Source organism: Condylostylus longicornis, unplaced genomic scaffold (assembly GCF_029603195.1).
Source record: "Condylostylus longicornis isolate FDR11 unplaced genomic scaffold, ASM2960319v2 ptg000119l, whole genome shotgun sequence".
In the NCBI taxonomy this organism is placed as follows: Eukaryota; Metazoa; Arthropoda; class Insecta; order Diptera; family Dolichopodidae; genus Condylostylus; species Condylostylus longicornis.
Genome location: NW_026578087.1, coordinates 174,721 through 192,134, shown reverse-complemented (window position 1 = coordinate 192,134; position 17,414 = coordinate 174,721). Strand labels below are relative to the sequence as shown.

At 29.0% G+C, this 17,414-nt stretch overlaps 5 protein-coding genes across 6 annotated transcripts; 2 read left to right on the top strand and 3 right to left on the bottom strand.

Moving 5' to 3' along the window:
• Nucleotides 1-248: 248 nt before the first annotated feature.
• On the bottom strand, nucleotides 249-1,118 carry LOC129614748 (uncharacterized). Its single transcript, XM_055529596.1, has one exon. The coding sequence runs from the start codon at nucleotides 1,116-1,118 to the stop codon at nucleotides 396-398; it is 723 nt and encodes a 240-aa protein (XP_055385571.1). The 3' UTR covers nucleotides 249-395.
• A 168-nt stretch (nucleotides 1,119-1,286) lies between these two features.
• On the bottom strand, nucleotides 1,287-2,336 carry LOC129614804 (uncharacterized). Its single transcript, XM_055529683.1, has 3 exons — nucleotides 2,060-2,336; nucleotides 1,885-2,008; nucleotides 1,287-1,682 (listed from the first exon to the last, which is right to left on the bottom strand). Exons 1-3 carry the CDS (start codon nucleotides 2,194-2,196, stop codon nucleotides 1,398-1,400), a joined length of 546 nt encoding a protein of 181 aa, XP_055385658.1. The 5' UTR covers nucleotides 2,197-2,336; the 3' UTR covers nucleotides 1,287-1,397.
• Nucleotides 2,337-3,282: 946 nt separating this feature from the next.
• LOC129614747 (enkurin-like) lies at nucleotides 3,283-4,386 on the top strand. Its single transcript, XM_055529595.1, has 4 exons — nucleotides 3,283-3,406; nucleotides 3,470-3,954; nucleotides 4,148-4,189; nucleotides 4,252-4,386. The coding sequence occupies exons 1-4, from the start codon at nucleotides 3,283-3,285 to the stop codon at nucleotides 4,384-4,386; spliced, it is 786 nt and encodes a 261-aa protein (XP_055385570.1).
• Nucleotides 4,387-5,155: 769 nt separating this feature from the next.
• On the bottom strand, nucleotides 5,156-7,487 carry LOC129614782 (uncharacterized). The gene is made up of 4 exons (XM_055529647.1): nucleotides 7,387-7,487; nucleotides 6,343-7,322; nucleotides 5,414-6,276; nucleotides 5,156-5,326 (listed from the first exon to the last, which is right to left on the bottom strand). Exons 1-4 carry the CDS (start codon nucleotides 7,392-7,394, stop codon nucleotides 5,177-5,179), a joined length of 2,001 nt encoding a protein of 666 aa, XP_055385622.1. The 5' UTR covers nucleotides 7,395-7,487; the 3' UTR covers nucleotides 5,156-5,176.
• Nucleotides 7,488-8,209: 722 nt separating this feature from the next.
• On the top strand, nucleotides 8,210-9,219 carry LOC129614791 (acyl-coenzyme A thioesterase 13-like). Of its 2 annotated transcripts, XM_055529664.1 has the most exons (3): nucleotides 8,210-8,246; nucleotides 8,329-8,459; nucleotides 8,779-9,219. In XM_055529664.1, the coding sequence occupies exons 2-3, from the start codon at nucleotides 8,376-8,378 to the stop codon at nucleotides 9,118-9,120; spliced, it is 426 nt and encodes a 141-aa protein (XP_055385639.1). In that variant the 5' UTR covers nucleotides 8,210-8,246; nucleotides 8,329-8,375; the 3' UTR covers nucleotides 9,121-9,219. The 2 variants fall into 2 exon arrangements, with proteins under 2 accessions (XP_055385639.1, XP_055385638.1); XM_055529663.1 differs by lacking the exon at nucleotides 8,210-8,246 and having other exon boundaries at nucleotides 8,253-8,459.
• Nucleotides 9,220-17,414: the final 8,195 nt, after the last annotated feature.

The window sequence follows — 17,414 nt, the reverse complement described above, 5'->3', positions numbered from 1 at the left end:
TTAGTTTTTCGATTTCTTTTCCGAATCGTATCAGCATAAATAGATTCAGTCTAAGAAAAAGTTTTGTTATGAACATGTAAATCGAAAATTATAATTTACCTGATAGTTGTTCATAATTTCAAGCCAATTTTTCTTTAATCCCTAACAAAATATAAAGGAATATTAAGAAAATGAATAAAATATATAATTTAAGAAAAAGCTCTATAAGACAAATGTAAAAAATATGGTTTGAATTGTCAATTATGTTACCACAAGATTTAAAGCAAGGTGGAAGTTTCTATTAAAAAAGGAAAAAATGTTCAATAGGTATTGGATCAGAAAATATACCATATGGTTGTATACTTTTTTCAGATTTTTCCTTGCAAACTAGGCAAGAAATTTATCTTGTACATATCTTATTTTTTGCAAACGGATTCAATCCCTAAATAAAAATTACATACATATATAAATTTGCGTACCGCAATAATTTCACTTCTTGTTTTATTTTCAATCATATTGACATGTTTTGAAAATATGGACGTATTTTTGTTTTTCATTTGCGTAACCGAGAGATCTTCAACATTTTTCTGTCTGTCTTTTATATACCGCGGAATTTTTCCAAAGTTTGGTGAAAAAATATAAAAGGGTATTAGACCAGCATTGCATAAATGTACTGTATCACCCTTAGCATTAATTACGGCTTTCATTGAAAATGGTTTTTTCGAAATTTTAGAACAGTTTTGAATATTAATGTTTTGGAAGTTCTTTTTAATTTTGGAAGGCATTCTTGTTATATTATTTATTTCAAGTTTAGGAGAAGAAGTATGTGACATTTTTTCACACTTATGTGATGTTATTCGAGTAAATCGAATTCCATGGTTTTTACGCAAAAATTGGGATGGATCAGGACGAGGTGTTTCAATATAACCCATAGTTTTATGTGCAGAAAGTTTTGATCCCATTACCAAGATTTTCCTATTTGGTTTAGTTTTTTCTGAACGAATATCAAAAACTCTTTCCGCCTTAATTTTATTTTTGGATTTAGAAGTATATAATTCTGGCTTGATAGGTTCACCTGCAGGTTCTTTAGTAATGTTATAAATATTTTCATTATGGTGTGTTAAAAATGTCACAGACATCACGCTTATTATTTGCGTAGTTTCTAGATTATTAAAGAATGAAAATAAGAATTTTGTGATTATGTTGGCAATAAATAAAAAGTATTCTAAAGACTTCAGAAATTAAGATGTACATATGTATGTTTATACCTAATTTTTTTTAAACTGAATATTATTTTTTAATGACAATAATATTTTAAATTGTACAAAATTTTAAAGTGAGCATACACATAGCTTGCCTTAATCGAGATCTTTTTTTTAAATACAATATTGCTAATACTATTATATTCTTCTTTGTTATTATGTTTGAAGATTTATTTGTACTGAATTTCTATGTAATGTACCGAGCTGTGCCTCAAACAAAATGTCATTTATGGCCTTTTTAGCAAAAATTCTTTGTTGCGGTGAAGCGTTTTTTAATTCTAGAGCCCAAGACATAGCCAATATTTCTTCATCATTAAGCTTATATTTTACATTAGAATGAATATTATTTTGACTGACATCAATTTGGCGATCTGGTTCACTTTTTACGCTTCTAGAAACTTTTTTTGTGCTTAATGTACTATTACTACTTTCTGTTGAGTTCTGAAAATATAAAATTATTATCTTTTAATTTTTAATAATCACATTTTAAAACAACTTTGTATAAATTGTGCATGTTAGTAGGTTCCAACATAGATTTTCTATACAACATTGTTATTAAATTCGTTTTATACACAATTTAAATCGTAGTATATTTTTAATTAAATCGTTCGGTTCTTAAATTCTAATATATTTCAATGATTACCGTTGGAATTTGAGAATAATTATGTAATGGATCCTCTTGATTGTTTTCCGTTAATTCATCTTTGAGTGATTTTATTTCCAAATCTTCCTTCCGCATTATATTTTTTGCATCGTTGCACTTTTTTCTTAAATTAAATTTGCCATAAAAATTTTGCAAATAAAAAACTTGTTCTTACCTGTGCGCAAATAATCTTGCTGTGGCTGTATTGCATAGAGTTCTTTGACAAATATTGCAATGAGCAGTATATTTTCTACCATTCCGCAATAATACAAAGTTATTTTCTTCAAAATTTATTAACTTTGGCCTCCCCATAATAATGTTTTACTTTTAGACTGCACTTAATGCAGTTTCATATTCAATTAAAGGATTCCAAAATATGAAAATAAATACGTGTATTTAGTTTTTAATTTTAAATTTTTGTTTTAAAAAAGATAATGTAAACAAAATAAATGGTATTTGGTGTTTATATTTAAATAAAATTGACATTTTGTTGAAAGGTTTTCTGTGAATTTGACAACATTTCAGTTTATGTGAGTGACACTTACGATCATAAATAGAAAATTGCAAGTACGTACTAAAAATTGCAGATCCGAAAAGTTTCATTTTCTAATTCCCAAAATCGCATTAATATTTTCTCCGACAAGTGAATTTTTTTGTGTTACGATTTTTATTTTAACAAAATCAAAAAAAAAAAACTAATTAAGTCAAATTCATGCTTTAAAATAAAAGCAAAGTTTGTGATGGTTTAGTTGAAAATAAAATATATGTAAGTAAATTATAAACATAACTAATTGCTATTGTTACATTGCTATTTGCATTTCGAACTTAACTTAATCCTTGTTCGTCTGACAGAAACATATATATATTCATATGTATATTCAACCTACATATGTATTCCCAAGAAATATAAGTATTATAACAGTAAATTAAATTTTAAATGGTGTCGCCATTTACCGCCATTTACAGTAGTCTGTAATGAAACATAACCTATAGCTAATAATATGGAAATTTGAATTTAATTATTTCTTTTGGTTTCCTTTCCATTTTTTATTTTTCTTTATACTCTAGCTATTTTGTTACTTTTACCTACTTATGTATATATTAGCATATACTAGCTTTTATTTCTTGGAGTTGGTTATCCTTAATATTTTGGAATAATAAGAGAAAGGGATGAACCCAATTGTAATTAAATATTGTTTGAATTTCAACGACCTTCAATATTGTTGTTGGGTAACCAAGAGACTCTAGGTTTTTCATATTTGTTACAAATAAACAGTTAGGTGGGTCCTTACCATAGACAAACTCTATGTGCACATAAAAGATTGAAAAAAATAACTAAACAAATATAATTAACTAAAAAATTAAAAAATTTTTAATACTGTTATATAATACGATAAAATGTCATTGGTTTATATAACAACTCATGGAGAAAGCATTTATGACTGTGCTGAGAAGGAACCTGAAAAAGTTCTTAAACCAGCTAAATATGTTTCAATACATAGAAAAAGATTAAAATCAGAAAAATTTTTGGATGTTCAAGGTAAAAGAGATCCTAACATTAAAATATTAGTTTCGAAAGATCCTTCAAAAGCAATTCTCTCTTCCCATAAAACGATGGGTTACTCCGAAACACCACTTAAAAGTCCATGCGAATTTTTACGAAAAAATAGCGGTGTAAAATATTTTAAAATACCTGCGCACATTTGTGAAGAAGAGAAACCGCCCTTGCCCCCGGTGCCTAAAAGGTACGAACAAGGGAAATTTAAGCGGGAACCAAAAGATTTCAAAACTATGAATATTCAGACGGCCAGGGAGTCCACTCCTAAGAAACCAATTCAGAAATTGGTTAGCACAAGAGACGGATTAACGTACATGCTCTATGGATCGGGTCTAACGCCATATTATATTTGCTCTGAAAAATATGGAAAAGTACCAAGATATTTGAATGCGATGAAAAGATGTTTAAACGAATGTTACAAGGAAAAGGTTGAAACTAAACATATGCCAGAAGAAAGTTTGCCAAAAGGAATAAGGGCTTTATCAAGCAACGAAATCCGTGAAATAATTTTAGTAAGTACATATGTATATATGTATTTACATATGTATATACATATTTCAACTGTTAGTAACGGTAATACACCATGTATTCTATCTCCCTACATACATATTGTTTGCATGCATTCATAGTACATACTTTTATGTATATACATACTATTTTTACTGTCTAAATATGCTATTTGATATACAACCTTTATATTTTTAGGGTCTTAAGAAAAATTGGATGGATTTAACTCAAAAGTTTAATGTAATATAATTATAATACTTATGTTTGTTAAAAATATTAATTTAAATTCTTGAATTTTTTAGGCTTTGCCAGTTTTCATCGACACTGTACCGAAGCAAAAGCGGAAACATAAAATGGAACATAAATTACGAGAAATAGAACAGGATATACTCTTATTGGAAAAAAATCCTGTCATTTATGTGTGTGAAGACATTTAATGAAGACTACACTTTACATACGAGTATCTTTGTAATAATTATGTTTATATTTTAAAAATTGATAATAAATGCTGCACATATAGCTAACAAGAACAGAAAATAAATAATTATGTAGTAGTTTTTGTTATTAAGGAAGTAACTTGAATAATACTCAGGGCTACTGATATCGAGATATCTAATTGAGTTTTATCTAGAAAATTAAGATAACGTTATATTGATTTGTTTCATATCGATTATGAGATACAAAAATATTCTAATTAACTTTATGTTGTTATCACTAATAAGAAAATTAGTTTAAAATTTTTTCCGCACGTTGTTTAGAGTTAGTTTTTATTAAGAAAATGCATCCTAAACAAACTGAACGTTTTAAAGCTAACGATCGCGAACGAATGAGAATGCATAAGTTAAATGATGCGTTTGATATACTAAGAAAAAAATTATCATTTTATAGAAAAAAACATTTAGATCATGTAAAATCAAGAGCTTACTTTAAATTGTCGAAGATAGATACTTTACGATTAGCTCAAAACTATATTTCTACTCTAAAAATTTGTTTAAATTCTGAAAACCGTATATCTTTTGAAACTTTTACGGAAATAATAACGAAAAATTTAAGCGAAAATACAAAAAAAACCTTAAAAGAAAATATTGGTAACTCCTGGGAATATATTGAGGATTTTGTCAAAGGAACAGGGGATACTATAATTGTAAATTAAGGTTCTAGGTATTAAAACAATTGAATTTCTTTTCAGAAATCTTAGAATATATTATATTTTTAGACCCGGATTGTTTATGTCTCAAATTTCTGTTTAATTAAATAATAGTCACAAATCGGACATCTCATATCATATTCGTCTAACATAACTTGATTCAAAAGAAGCTCATCAATGACGGCATTATCGCCACAACTTTCACAATATTTCATGTCTAAGCTTGATATCTAAAAATATTGAAAATATTCAGTGAAATGCAAATATTTTGTTTTAATAAAAAGAGTTAATAAAAAAAAATAATATTTTCTATTTACCTGAATATTGGAGATACAACACCTACCAATATCGTGTAAACAAACTGGGTCAATTTCATCTGTATTTTTACCACAAAAGTTACAAATTTCTATAACATCGTCACATATATTATCATAGCATTCGGCTATATCGCTACTAATTATTGTTAAAGACTCATGTATGGGCTCATAAGCAGTATTTATAAATTTTTCATTTGCTAAATATTTATCAAAAGTGTTTTTTAAACATTTCGCAGATAATTTTTGAAATTCAGTTAAGTTTCCAAAATCCTTTTTTATTCTTAACAATCTCCAATATGCATAAATAGCTTTGATAGTTAAATTAATTAAATTAAGTTCGATTTCATAACTTTCTGTAGCGCTTCTTATTTTCTTAATGTTGTATGCAATTATATTGCAAATAATATTGTACCTAATTCGTAATCTATGTACAAATGCCCAGTCTATCAAAATAGGATCAAATGTGTACAGGCATAAATTATTGTCGTTTATATTTTTTATTAACCGTAAGCGAATAGATTCATAACAATCAACAAAGTTTTTAGAGTCACTTTTTTTTCTATCATATTGTTCCAATATTTTTAAGGGATCATGATAATCTAAAGTACAGCAAGCAACAAAAGTGGCGTGTCTTTGTCGTGTTAATATGAAATTTTTTTCAGGAAACATAACAAACATATACATTACATTATTTTCTGATGCTATCATACCGGACAAGGTATAATTTTCTATTTCCAAATCATTTGAAATATTCATAGAGTTAAAAATATATTCGTCATTATTATCAATTGATAATTTTATATGTTTTGTATGTCCGATCATTGTGCTTACAATATATTCATATGTTGATAGCATCTGAAAATCTAAAATTAGGTATTTGATTAAAATTAAAATTAAGTTTAGATTTTGTGGTGAATAGATTTATTTACTTGCAATTTGAGAGCCACAAAATTCATTTCCTTTGTATAAGATATTCCAATTTTTAGTAGAAACTATAAACATGAGAAAGTGAAATCCCTTATTTGTAGATATAACTAGTTTCATATTGTCATTATCAAAATTTACATTAAATTGTTTAGGGGACATTTTATCCTTTTTAGACCAAAGAATGCACAACTCTTTGAACTCATCGTCCTTTATTTGATATAAACCAATTACGCCATTTATATCAGAAACTATAACACCATTACAAAACTCATTTTCTTCATTTAAATACTTAAATAATTTTAAACGATTTATTTTATAAAACTTTGTTTTAGTTTTAAACAATAATTGAGCATCGAACACATCATTTATACATGCAGCATATAACCAGCCAGATATTGTTGAGAATAATAAAATATTTTTTTCAGTATGAAACCAACAGCAAAATGTGATAACTGTGTCTTCAATTAGTTGATTTAATATATCAAAATTATCTGTCTTTTTTTGTGGGAACAATTTTGTTATCAAATCATTCATTGACACCAGCGTTTTTTCATATGTTCTTGTTAAATCAGTAAAATCTAATATATCACATTGTCCGAAATTTGTAACAACTGCCATTATATTTTTATCAAATGAGAATTTTTTTGGCCAACATATATGCCGAGCTGAAGGTTCAATATTTACATCTGAAAATTCAGCGGCATATAGTGGGTCTAGTGAAAGTGTTTGCCTATTTAAAATATTGGACTCTTTATATATTTTAACCATATTATTATTTGTAAGAATTTCTTTCGTGGGGCTAGTTTTCGGCATTTTTAAAAACTCTATACGAAATTTTGCACCTTCAGTTGAATGAGGTATAGACTTAAGTTCAAATATGAGGACATCTTGACCAATAAGAAACATTTTCGCAGGTTGTTCTTCGTCTCTGTGGCATGTAAAATGATCCGGTATGTCAAGTACAACGTTGCTTAATGTAGATCTTATAAATATAGGAAATTTTAAATATTAAATTTTGATTATAAATTCAGAAGTAAAATACATACAGTTTCATGTTTGCAGTTTGTATGAATTTGTAAAAATAGTAAAAAATAACTATGATAAAAAAATTTATATTTTAGTTTGTTTACTAACAATCCATTTCTTGAATGTTTGAATGTCAAATGACAAAAACAAATAAATACATAGCTGCGTTCACTTTGTAGATGTCGATGAATTAAGAACGAGAACTTATTACGTTTATCCGGCAACTTGCTACATATATATTTGCTGGAATTCGAATAAATTTCGCATCTAAATTTTCTATCAAATAAATTTTAACTCAGTTACCTTAATTAAAGATAAAAATCTTTATCTTGCGAGCGTGATATGTTGGCCCAAAAATTATTACTTAATATTTTGATAAGTCATATTAACTTTGACATTATTACACTTTGGCATTGTCAAAAAATCACTAATTTATGGTTTAGTTAAATCCTTTTAAAACTAGCCCCGAAGCAAATCATTTGTTAAAATTTAGCTTCCTTTTGTCTTTTTTAAATTGTTTTAAAAGCCACATAACAAAAAATTATATTTTTTAAAGACTTTAAAAACAATAGCGAGTTAAATAATCTTCTGGCATTAAATCCTCTCAGAGAATTATTTTTCAACAGCAGTCAAAGTATATCATTATTTATTTTCATAGAAAATAAAAAATAAATCCAGATCTATTACAAGTTTTCAAATTGCAACATGATCCAAATTTTTGACAATGTTATTGAACATAACTGTTTGCAAACAGTTTTTGAACATACCTTTAATTTCGTAGTTATTTATGAATAATTTTTTTTCGTTTTGATTGTGAACAGACCTTGACATTAGATTATTTCTGTCAGCCGTGGAACAGACTCTTAAAAAATATACATAAGTAACCATTGAAAAACAGGTGATTTTTATAAACAAAACCTCAAATTTTTAATTTGTTTTCATTTATTTTGCGGTATTGCTAGAAATACACCCATACATATTGTTAAAATTATTACGAATTGTTTGTAAAATGTCTCAAAAGGGAGTACAGTTTTTAAAACAAGTTTCAGAATATATGGCGAAGACCAAAGGGTTTGATAAAGTTACAAATAAGGTAAGACATAAAAGTAAATATAAATGAATTACATAACTTGTAATGTAGTGCCACTTTCGTTTGGGAATTTAAAATGTAAAACAAAAATTTGGATACATTTTCTGTCTTAAAAATTCAAAATAAGTGATATGGTCCAGCATCCAAAATAAAACGTATGTAGTTCTATAATAAAATTTGTTTTATGAATTTTACGCCCAACTAGATACAAATTATGTACAAATGTACACATGTCGGTAAACAAATACAGATAAATTTTCCATTATAATAATTCTAATTTATTAAAAAGCTTTTTCTTTAAAGCCAGTTTTTCAAATTTTAGATAAAAATTATTGGGGGAGGCGATGGAAAATGTAGTGCCCAATTCACAGTATCAGAAGAACATTTGAATCGAGGTGGTGGTTTGCATGGAGGATTTACAGCAACTTTAATTGACAATATAACTACGTATGCACTGATGACAGCTGAAAGTCATCCCGGAGTTTCTGTCGATTTGTATGTTTCTTACCTTAAGGCTGCTAAAGAAGGTGATGAAGTTATTGTAGAGGCAAAAACCATAAAAAAAGGAAAATCTTTAGCTTTTCTTGAGTGTGAATTAAGACATAAAAAGGACGGGTCTATAATAGCTAAGGGAGGTCAAACAAAATATGTAAATTTTTCATAAATTTAGTAAATGTTAAAATTATTAAATGTTAAATTAATGTTAATCAAAAACAACATAAAAATAATGAACTTTTATTTAAATTTTTGCTTTTAAAAAATATCTAAATTTTTTGACTGTAATTCGATAATAGTTTATTTATAGGTAGGTACCCAACTATTTTATAGAAAGGAAAATCTTTGCAAGATATTCTTAATTTATCAGTTAAGTAATTTTGAATTTAATTTAGTTATAAGATATTTTGTATTAAGTTGAGTTATAGGAAACAAAATGTGATAGCAGTGCATTACCAGCGCAAATCTACATAGTAGATTTATTTTATAAAATAAAATTATGTTTGCGCTAGCAAACATAATTTTATTTTATAAAATAAATTTATTATCAGCAATTACTTTAATATTTAACTAGAATTTTTGAAAAATTGCGTTTCTTTATACAATTTGATAAAACAAGGAAACTACTCACTTTTAAGTTATGTAAGTACTTACGGTTTATTTACACTGAAGAGATGGTGTATCACAGCATGCTCCACGAAATTGCAAATTCAAATGATTTATGACAAATGAAGTGGAATAATCGTTATCCTTTCACCTTTTTTTCGTTTGATTCTTTTTTCGTTTAGTTTTTGTTAAAGAAATATTTTACACTATATTTCTTATATAAGTATGTATAACAAAATTCATTTATGATTATCTGTAATATTGAGAGAAATCCTATCAAAATGTATTGCCTGTCTTCACGAATCATATTTAACCTACCAAGGCTAATTAAAGTTAAAAATGAAATAGAAACTCGAATGTTTGTCTTTCAAGTAAGCAAGTTAGCATTACAAAATTAATCACCGTGATGCGGTTCTTGTACTACAACCGTTTTTGTTTTTTTAATTTTTGATACATATTTATGTAATAAAGATGTTTTTTTCTCGAAAGCATCGTTATTGACCTACTGTTATATTGTTATAATATACTATTAATTTTAAAAGTCATATTATTCTTATATTAAAAATTATTAATATCTTTTGTTGTAGTGATAATATAATTAATTTTTAATAAAATTTTAATTTATTTATTTATTTTTAACACCTGCTATTAACTTTTCATATACCTATGTATGTATAATAAAAATGTTCCATCGTATAATAAACATCTTCCTTCGTTTACTCTATGCATTGTTATATTTACATAGCTCGAAATACCATAGGTTTCATAAAATATTAAAAATTATATTAATTTATTACAAATTTTGCATATTAAAGTTTGTTGCAAAGATTCATCATTTATGTACAAAGTTTTAAAGCAATTCTAATAAAATTTTTAATTTTTAATTATATATTATGAAAAACTCATTAACACCAATGATACTAAGTGTCTTATGTATTAAAAAAAAGTGATATTAAAGCAAGATGTCGACTAATAAAATATGCAATATAGAACTTTTGTTTTTCCAATATGTATATGAATTTTTGTTAGACAACTTAAATAACTGCATGTACATAATACATACATATGTATGTATATTTGCATAATTATATAGAAATTTTACAACCCCAACTTGATATCATAAGATGTAAAATATACAAACTACATATGTATATATTTATGTACATTTGACAAACTGATCATATTAAAAAAATCATTTCCTATAATTCGCTTGCTTAGAGCAAAACTGTCCTAAGTCAATTTCTCTTAAATAAATTGTTTTGAGTAATATCTTATGTCAATTGCGTGCTTAACGCGAGATTTTATATTCGTTGATGCACACACTATAAATACAATAATTAAATTTAAAAATAATTCAAGTTAATAATTGTATTTCTACATAATATATTTTATTTATGTGAACACGGAATTGTCATCGAAATTTAAATCAAGAGTATTTTTATCGTTTAAAGCTGACTTCAGAGAATTTGAATAGAAATTAAATTTCTACCTTTAATTTACTCTCCTGAACAATTTGCAAATTGTGATTTAGGATAGTTCTGTTCTAGACTGGTGAATTAAAGTCTTAAATATAAAAGTGGGAAAGTGCAAATATTTTTTTAATAGGTAATTTTATTGTAATAGTTGTGTGTATTTGATAACTTTCCTTTTAATTTTTTTTACATTTTCTGCAATCATAATGTACTTACTTATGTAATATTGATGGAAGAAGTCTGATTAAGTAATTATAAACACTAGCATATTTACGTTACGTAAAATGTAATATACGAGTATACCAGTTATGTATCTCAGCACATACATGAAGAGCACATTTACATAAAGGATAGAAATCAAAAAATTTCATCAAAACAAAAATAGAAAACCAAAAAATTGTTGAAAGTTTTTAATGAGTTTTTGAAGTTGATTTTTTATATAATTATTGTTTTCGAAATAAATAACAAAATTAAAGTTAATTTTGTTCACAAATATGGATTTTAAATTGGTTTCACATATGTATATACATAAGTTCACATTCTTATTTATATATATAATGTACAAACTTATTACTATTATTTGAAATTAAATTTTAGTAGTGATATTGTTAAGTTATGCATTATGTATATAATGTATTTATTCCTCCACATACATACCAATATTTATTATTCTTCATATATAGAAAGTGTAAAATTTAGATTTAGGTTACAATTAACTTGTGAGATTTAGCAATATTTTAAATATACCCACTTACATAGGTATAGGAATTCATCTGTATTTTCCCTTCGGAAAAGCATATATGCTAATTACATAACAGTGATTAAAATTATACAGATTTGTGTATATGTATGTTGGTATATATAAGACGTTGGTACATTTTTATAAGATTGACTACCATAAGATTGATTGACTGTTTCGGCATAATCTTATTATAAAAGAAAATTCAGGTTAGCATAAATTTTAGAATTGGAAATTCAATGGATAAAGACAAAAATTCAATTAAAAAAATGGTAATTTTACATTACACATATACTTACATATATATTTTCCCTGATAACATGGCATTAGAATAAATAATTCTTATTTTATCTTCTTATTTTTTAAAAAACCGTACGTCACTTATTAAATTATATAATTTTGCTTAAAAATACCAAATTATAGAGAACTCATCTTACATTCCGAATATTCTTATTTCACCTTAAATTCTCAAAAAAATAAGTACGCGCACATCTTGTCTCTAGGATAAATAAAAAATGTATACCTTATCTATTATAAATGAGAAAAAACCAGTCGAAAAACTAGGAAATGTGGAAGGAGTTTTGTCTTTCTTATTACTTATTATTATAAAGGAGAAAAGAAAAATTTAAATTTGATCCTGTATTTTTAATCCAGACAGGTATATGGATGGTATATTAAAATGTAATAATGAATAATTGAATTGGCTGATGATGATGAAAATAATCTTGTCGGCGAAATAATTTTGCTATTTTCGTAGAAAAAAATTTTCCATAAAAATTACACTGTGTACAAGCAGGTAAGCTTCATTAATTTAATGAAATTTTAAATAATTTTAATATACTAGACAAGATAGTATGGTCTCCTTTTAATTGAATTCTAAGAAAAATATTTTTATAATTTAATTTTTAATTATTTATTTAGCTTTTTTTTTTTATTTCAGATGTCTAAGTTTTTTTTAAGTATTTTAAAAAATTTTGCAATTACCATTTCCTAATTTCTTAAAAATTCCAATGTTTTATTAATAATTTGAAGCAATTGAATGAATTAAAATTAATTTTAATTTTTAATAGTTTGCATGAATTAAAATATTTATTTAGATTTTAATTTCATACAAAACTTGGATGACTGAAAATCGGATGAACGAATCATGTACTCGCGGAGTTTCCATATTTAACTGTGCATACAAATTAGCTGTATAGATTATATTTTATGTAACCACACAAACAAAACAGAAAAAAAGTCAACTATTTTAATAAACTCATTTTAAATATTTTAATGTTGACTTTTTCTGAAATACATAAACACATACATAAACCGTATACGATGACGTGCTAAAATCTAAAACTAAATCACTAAACAAATATTTACCTACACTCTTTTTTTTTTCAAGATTTCAACGCTAATATTTTTGTATCACGAGAATAAACCAGGAAATTAATGGAAACTTATTTAAATTAATGATTACAAGAACAACATCAACAACGGCAACAAAGAAAAAATGAAAAATTAAACATGTACATACATACATGTTAGTGATTCGTACATATTATTGACATTACAAAGTATGTACATATGTATGTATGTATGTTCATGCATCATAAATTATTTCATAATATGGAAAACTTTAAAGGATAAACAGATTTTTAAAATTAAAAGTGAGGAAATCATACAAAAGTGCAAGTACAGTGTTATTCTAATTTAGTGTACGGCCTCATAATATTCATTTTTGTTAACAAAAAATTTTAAGTAAAATTGTATTGAAAAGTACACAATTTTACGATTTTAACCAGAAATTGATCAACTTATTATAGTCAAGAGAACATCGAATAAATGTAAGAGTTATTGCGTGAGTGCTACAGATGAATTCAGAATTGACCGAAAATTTGAAGTTTAGAATAAAATTTTTAATAACAGATTGCTCTATATCGTGCTATAGCATTTATTATTAATCTAAGCGTATGAGTGCTATAAATATGAAGTAACTAATAAAACCAACATATTTATTCATCGATGGTTCTAAGGATGGGAACCAGGTCAAATTGAATTATATTCTGATGCATAAACCGTTTTTGCCTCGTACCGGACTGCCGGACGCTAAGAGCCTCGTATCGTACGATAAGTTTTTGTAATATGAAGTCATCTGGAATCTTGAGGGGTGGGAGGCTTCTTTTGTGCTACGAAATGCCGAGCGCAAGATAATCCAAAATAACTTCAAAACCCCTGGGAAATGTAGTGGTAATCTGATTTCATTTTAATCATTTACATATGTCGTAGCTGTTGGGAGGTTGATAAGAAACAGACGCTCTTCACTATTTCTGTAAGCATCTGGCTTTGCAGACGGTGAGCATGGATGTACTTGACATTATCTCTAACAGAATTATCAGTGATGTACGAATGAAACTAAAATTTGAGCAATAATTTTCTTATTAAACCTTCATTAAATGAATGGGCGGATGAAAATTATAACAATAGAACAAACTATTTATCTAGCACTCTATTTTACTAAAATTTATGTAAAATTATCAAAATATTTTGTAATTTTTATTCAATATTTCAATCAGAAAAAAAATCTTCTTAATTCACATATTTTTACACGTAAATATTGATTTTATACCTATACATACAACTTTCAAGTGATTTTGGATCATGTAATGGTTATACCCTAGCACTTTATATACCAAATTGTGCTATGGTAGTCAAAAAACAAAATTCTATGGTTGTTTTCATTTTGCGTATCTTGTTTTATGTGAATTTTTTCTTTAGAATGTGTGCACTTGTATATGTTTTAAACTATAACGTTTATCAGAATGTTGTCTCGTATATGATATATTGGAAACTTTTTTGGGACCATGATTTTTCAATTTCACAGTTTATATGGTATATTTGCTTATATTCGATTATATTAATAAATAATAATTTTTCTTTCTTTGTTTTCTCTATTTTAGAAAATTTTTCCAGCACAGTTTGTGTTTAGTTTTAGTTTTGTTTTTTTTTTTGGTTGGGAATGAGAACTAAAGAATGGGATGATGGGCAATGAGCGGTGCGGAAAATGATATTTATTAGCGTTGTTATTAGTTTTTTTTTTCTCTAAAACAGAATTTTTTTTATTGCATTGTGGTTTTGTGGATTATTACAACCAATAAGTAGTGTTGATGATATGAGGTAAAGATGGAATATTTAATATGGAAGGATTAAAAGGATTAATATCTCTCTCTCTCTATTCTTATAATGTAGTATGTGAAAATATTTCTAAATGTCAATAATACAATAGTTAAATATGAAATATATTGTTTGTTTTGAGAAGAAAATTTAAATAATTTGAAAATTGTTAAATAATTTTTATTATAAAGTTTTTTAATGAGAGCTTTTTTAACTGGAAATCAATTGGAGAGACGTACATTTTTGAATATTATAATTGTTAAGAATGAAGGAGCACATTATATTTTAATAACTACTTTAAATTTCAAGGTTGGTAGAACATTTATGTAGGTATATACAGTGAAAGGTTGCCAAGAAATTCATTGCACAGAAACGCTGCTGGTGTTCCCGGGTCATAGTAGCTTAAAGAGAAATAAACAAGGGTTGCATTCTGGCAGCATTTTAGAGGCATAGAATATTATGGAAACGTTCATGTAGGGTTGAAGATTTTTCAAGGAAACTGAGGTGGCCACCGCATGCCGTGGGCCACCGCAGCCATTCGCAACTTATTGCAGCCTATCCTTAAGATATATACGGAGATAGCTACTCTAAACGAGTTAGACAGCAGTTCCCGAACATTTAAGAAACCCTGTCTAAAACAATTGCACCACCGGACAGCAAGTACCGGACAGTCGCAAAGTATGTGCACGGCAGTTTCATCACCACACCCGCAAAATCTGCACTGGGCAGAACCCGATTTCCCCAGTGTATGCAGGTGCTATTAAACCGGGTAATGGTCCGTGAAAAAATTCGCAATAGCACGAACCCGGCTTCTGGTCATCCCCAATAGCTCCGCAACGAACTTTCCCGAACATGTTGGAAGAAACATCTTTGCCTGACGGCATTCTTTTGTGTCCCGCTAATGAAGACCGCATTGCGCCGCAAGCAGACCACAGAAAGGCAGCGGCTGCACAAAGTCAGCCCCAGATCCCCTCTGCGCTAGTCCACTGTGGCCAGGCACTCAAGTGAGTGTCACTCTGTTTACCGATGCCAATCCCACAAGTGCAATAAGGCAGCTCCAGTCAAGCCTGGATGTAACCTGGGCCGACTGAAGCGCCAGCAACGCCTCCCTGCTGTCTGAGAACACATAAATGGTACGGTTCCTATAGTCCCTTTCAAAACTGACTCTCAGACAGATCTCCATTGCACGTATTTCGGCCTGAAACACTGTGCAACACAGGTCCAGGCTCACATACATACGCGTGTCCGAGCGGACATCGTATACACCCGAACCCACACTTGACTCCGTTTTGGACCCGTCCGCATACCACACACTTGAACCCGACTCATGTACCTGGCCGTCCCATTCTCGCATCCATCGATCGAAAAGCAGAACCCTGTACTCGCAGTCGAAATTTTACGGTGGCAGACAGGAATCCGACATGGTTATTCTCAGAATCGTATCGCCCTAAATAAATTCTCTGTGGGTCCTGTGGGTAAATTTTCGCCCTTTCTCGTTCTCGCCAGAGAGAAGTCGGTAAGTCATTGACCGAGCCTGCTTCACTATATGGAGATGCAGTGGTGGCAACCCAATCATTACCTTCAATGCAGCAGTGGGAGCCTTCCGCATAGCCCCGGTCACTCCCAAGCAGGCCAGACTCTGAAGCTTTTCCAGCCTGGTCCGCACACTCACTTTTCGGCCTTTTTGCACTACACGCTCGACGCGTAGGTAACGAAGGGCCCAGAAATGGCCGTATATAGCCACAATGCCACCCTAGGACTGATGCCCTAGACCCCACCGATGAAGCTCCTGCACGTCCACAAGGCCCTTCTAGCCCTCGCGATGACTCTATCTATGTGGGTATTCCAGGAAAGGCGACCATCTAGGGTTAACCGAAGGTACCTCACTTCTCTAGAGTAAGCAACACATTCACCAAACAGAATTGGGCTCGTTAATTTATACCTGCTTCCGCGTCTGGTGAAGGCAACCAAAGTGCTTTTGCTGGGATTTATATTTAACCCAACGCATTTGCACCACGCTCCTACAACACATAAATTTTGCTGCAGAAGCTCAGAAATAATGCCCTCAAATTTACCGCGTACGACGAAAGACACTTAGACGTTGCCTCAGACATATACCCCGGAACCTCTGAGTGCAGCAATTAGATCATTCACCACAATGGACCACAGAAGGGGTTAAGGAATCCCGCCGTGCGTACACCCCATTGCAGCAGAGATGGAGAGTGTGTCGTCAGATATGGTGGATTTACTGATTATATCCCGTAACATTCGACCAACCCATCTGTCCGTGGTAGCATGAATCCCACGTTTGGGGTGTTATCAAAAGCACCCTCAATATCAAGAAAGCACCCAACTGCCAGCTCCCGTACGTCCAGTGAATTCTCGACGACCCCACTAGACCTCGCAGAGCGAGCGTAGTAGACTTTCCTGATTGATAGTCATACTGAGTCTCATTCAAGGGATTGGTTCGCAGTGCGTCATCCCTTA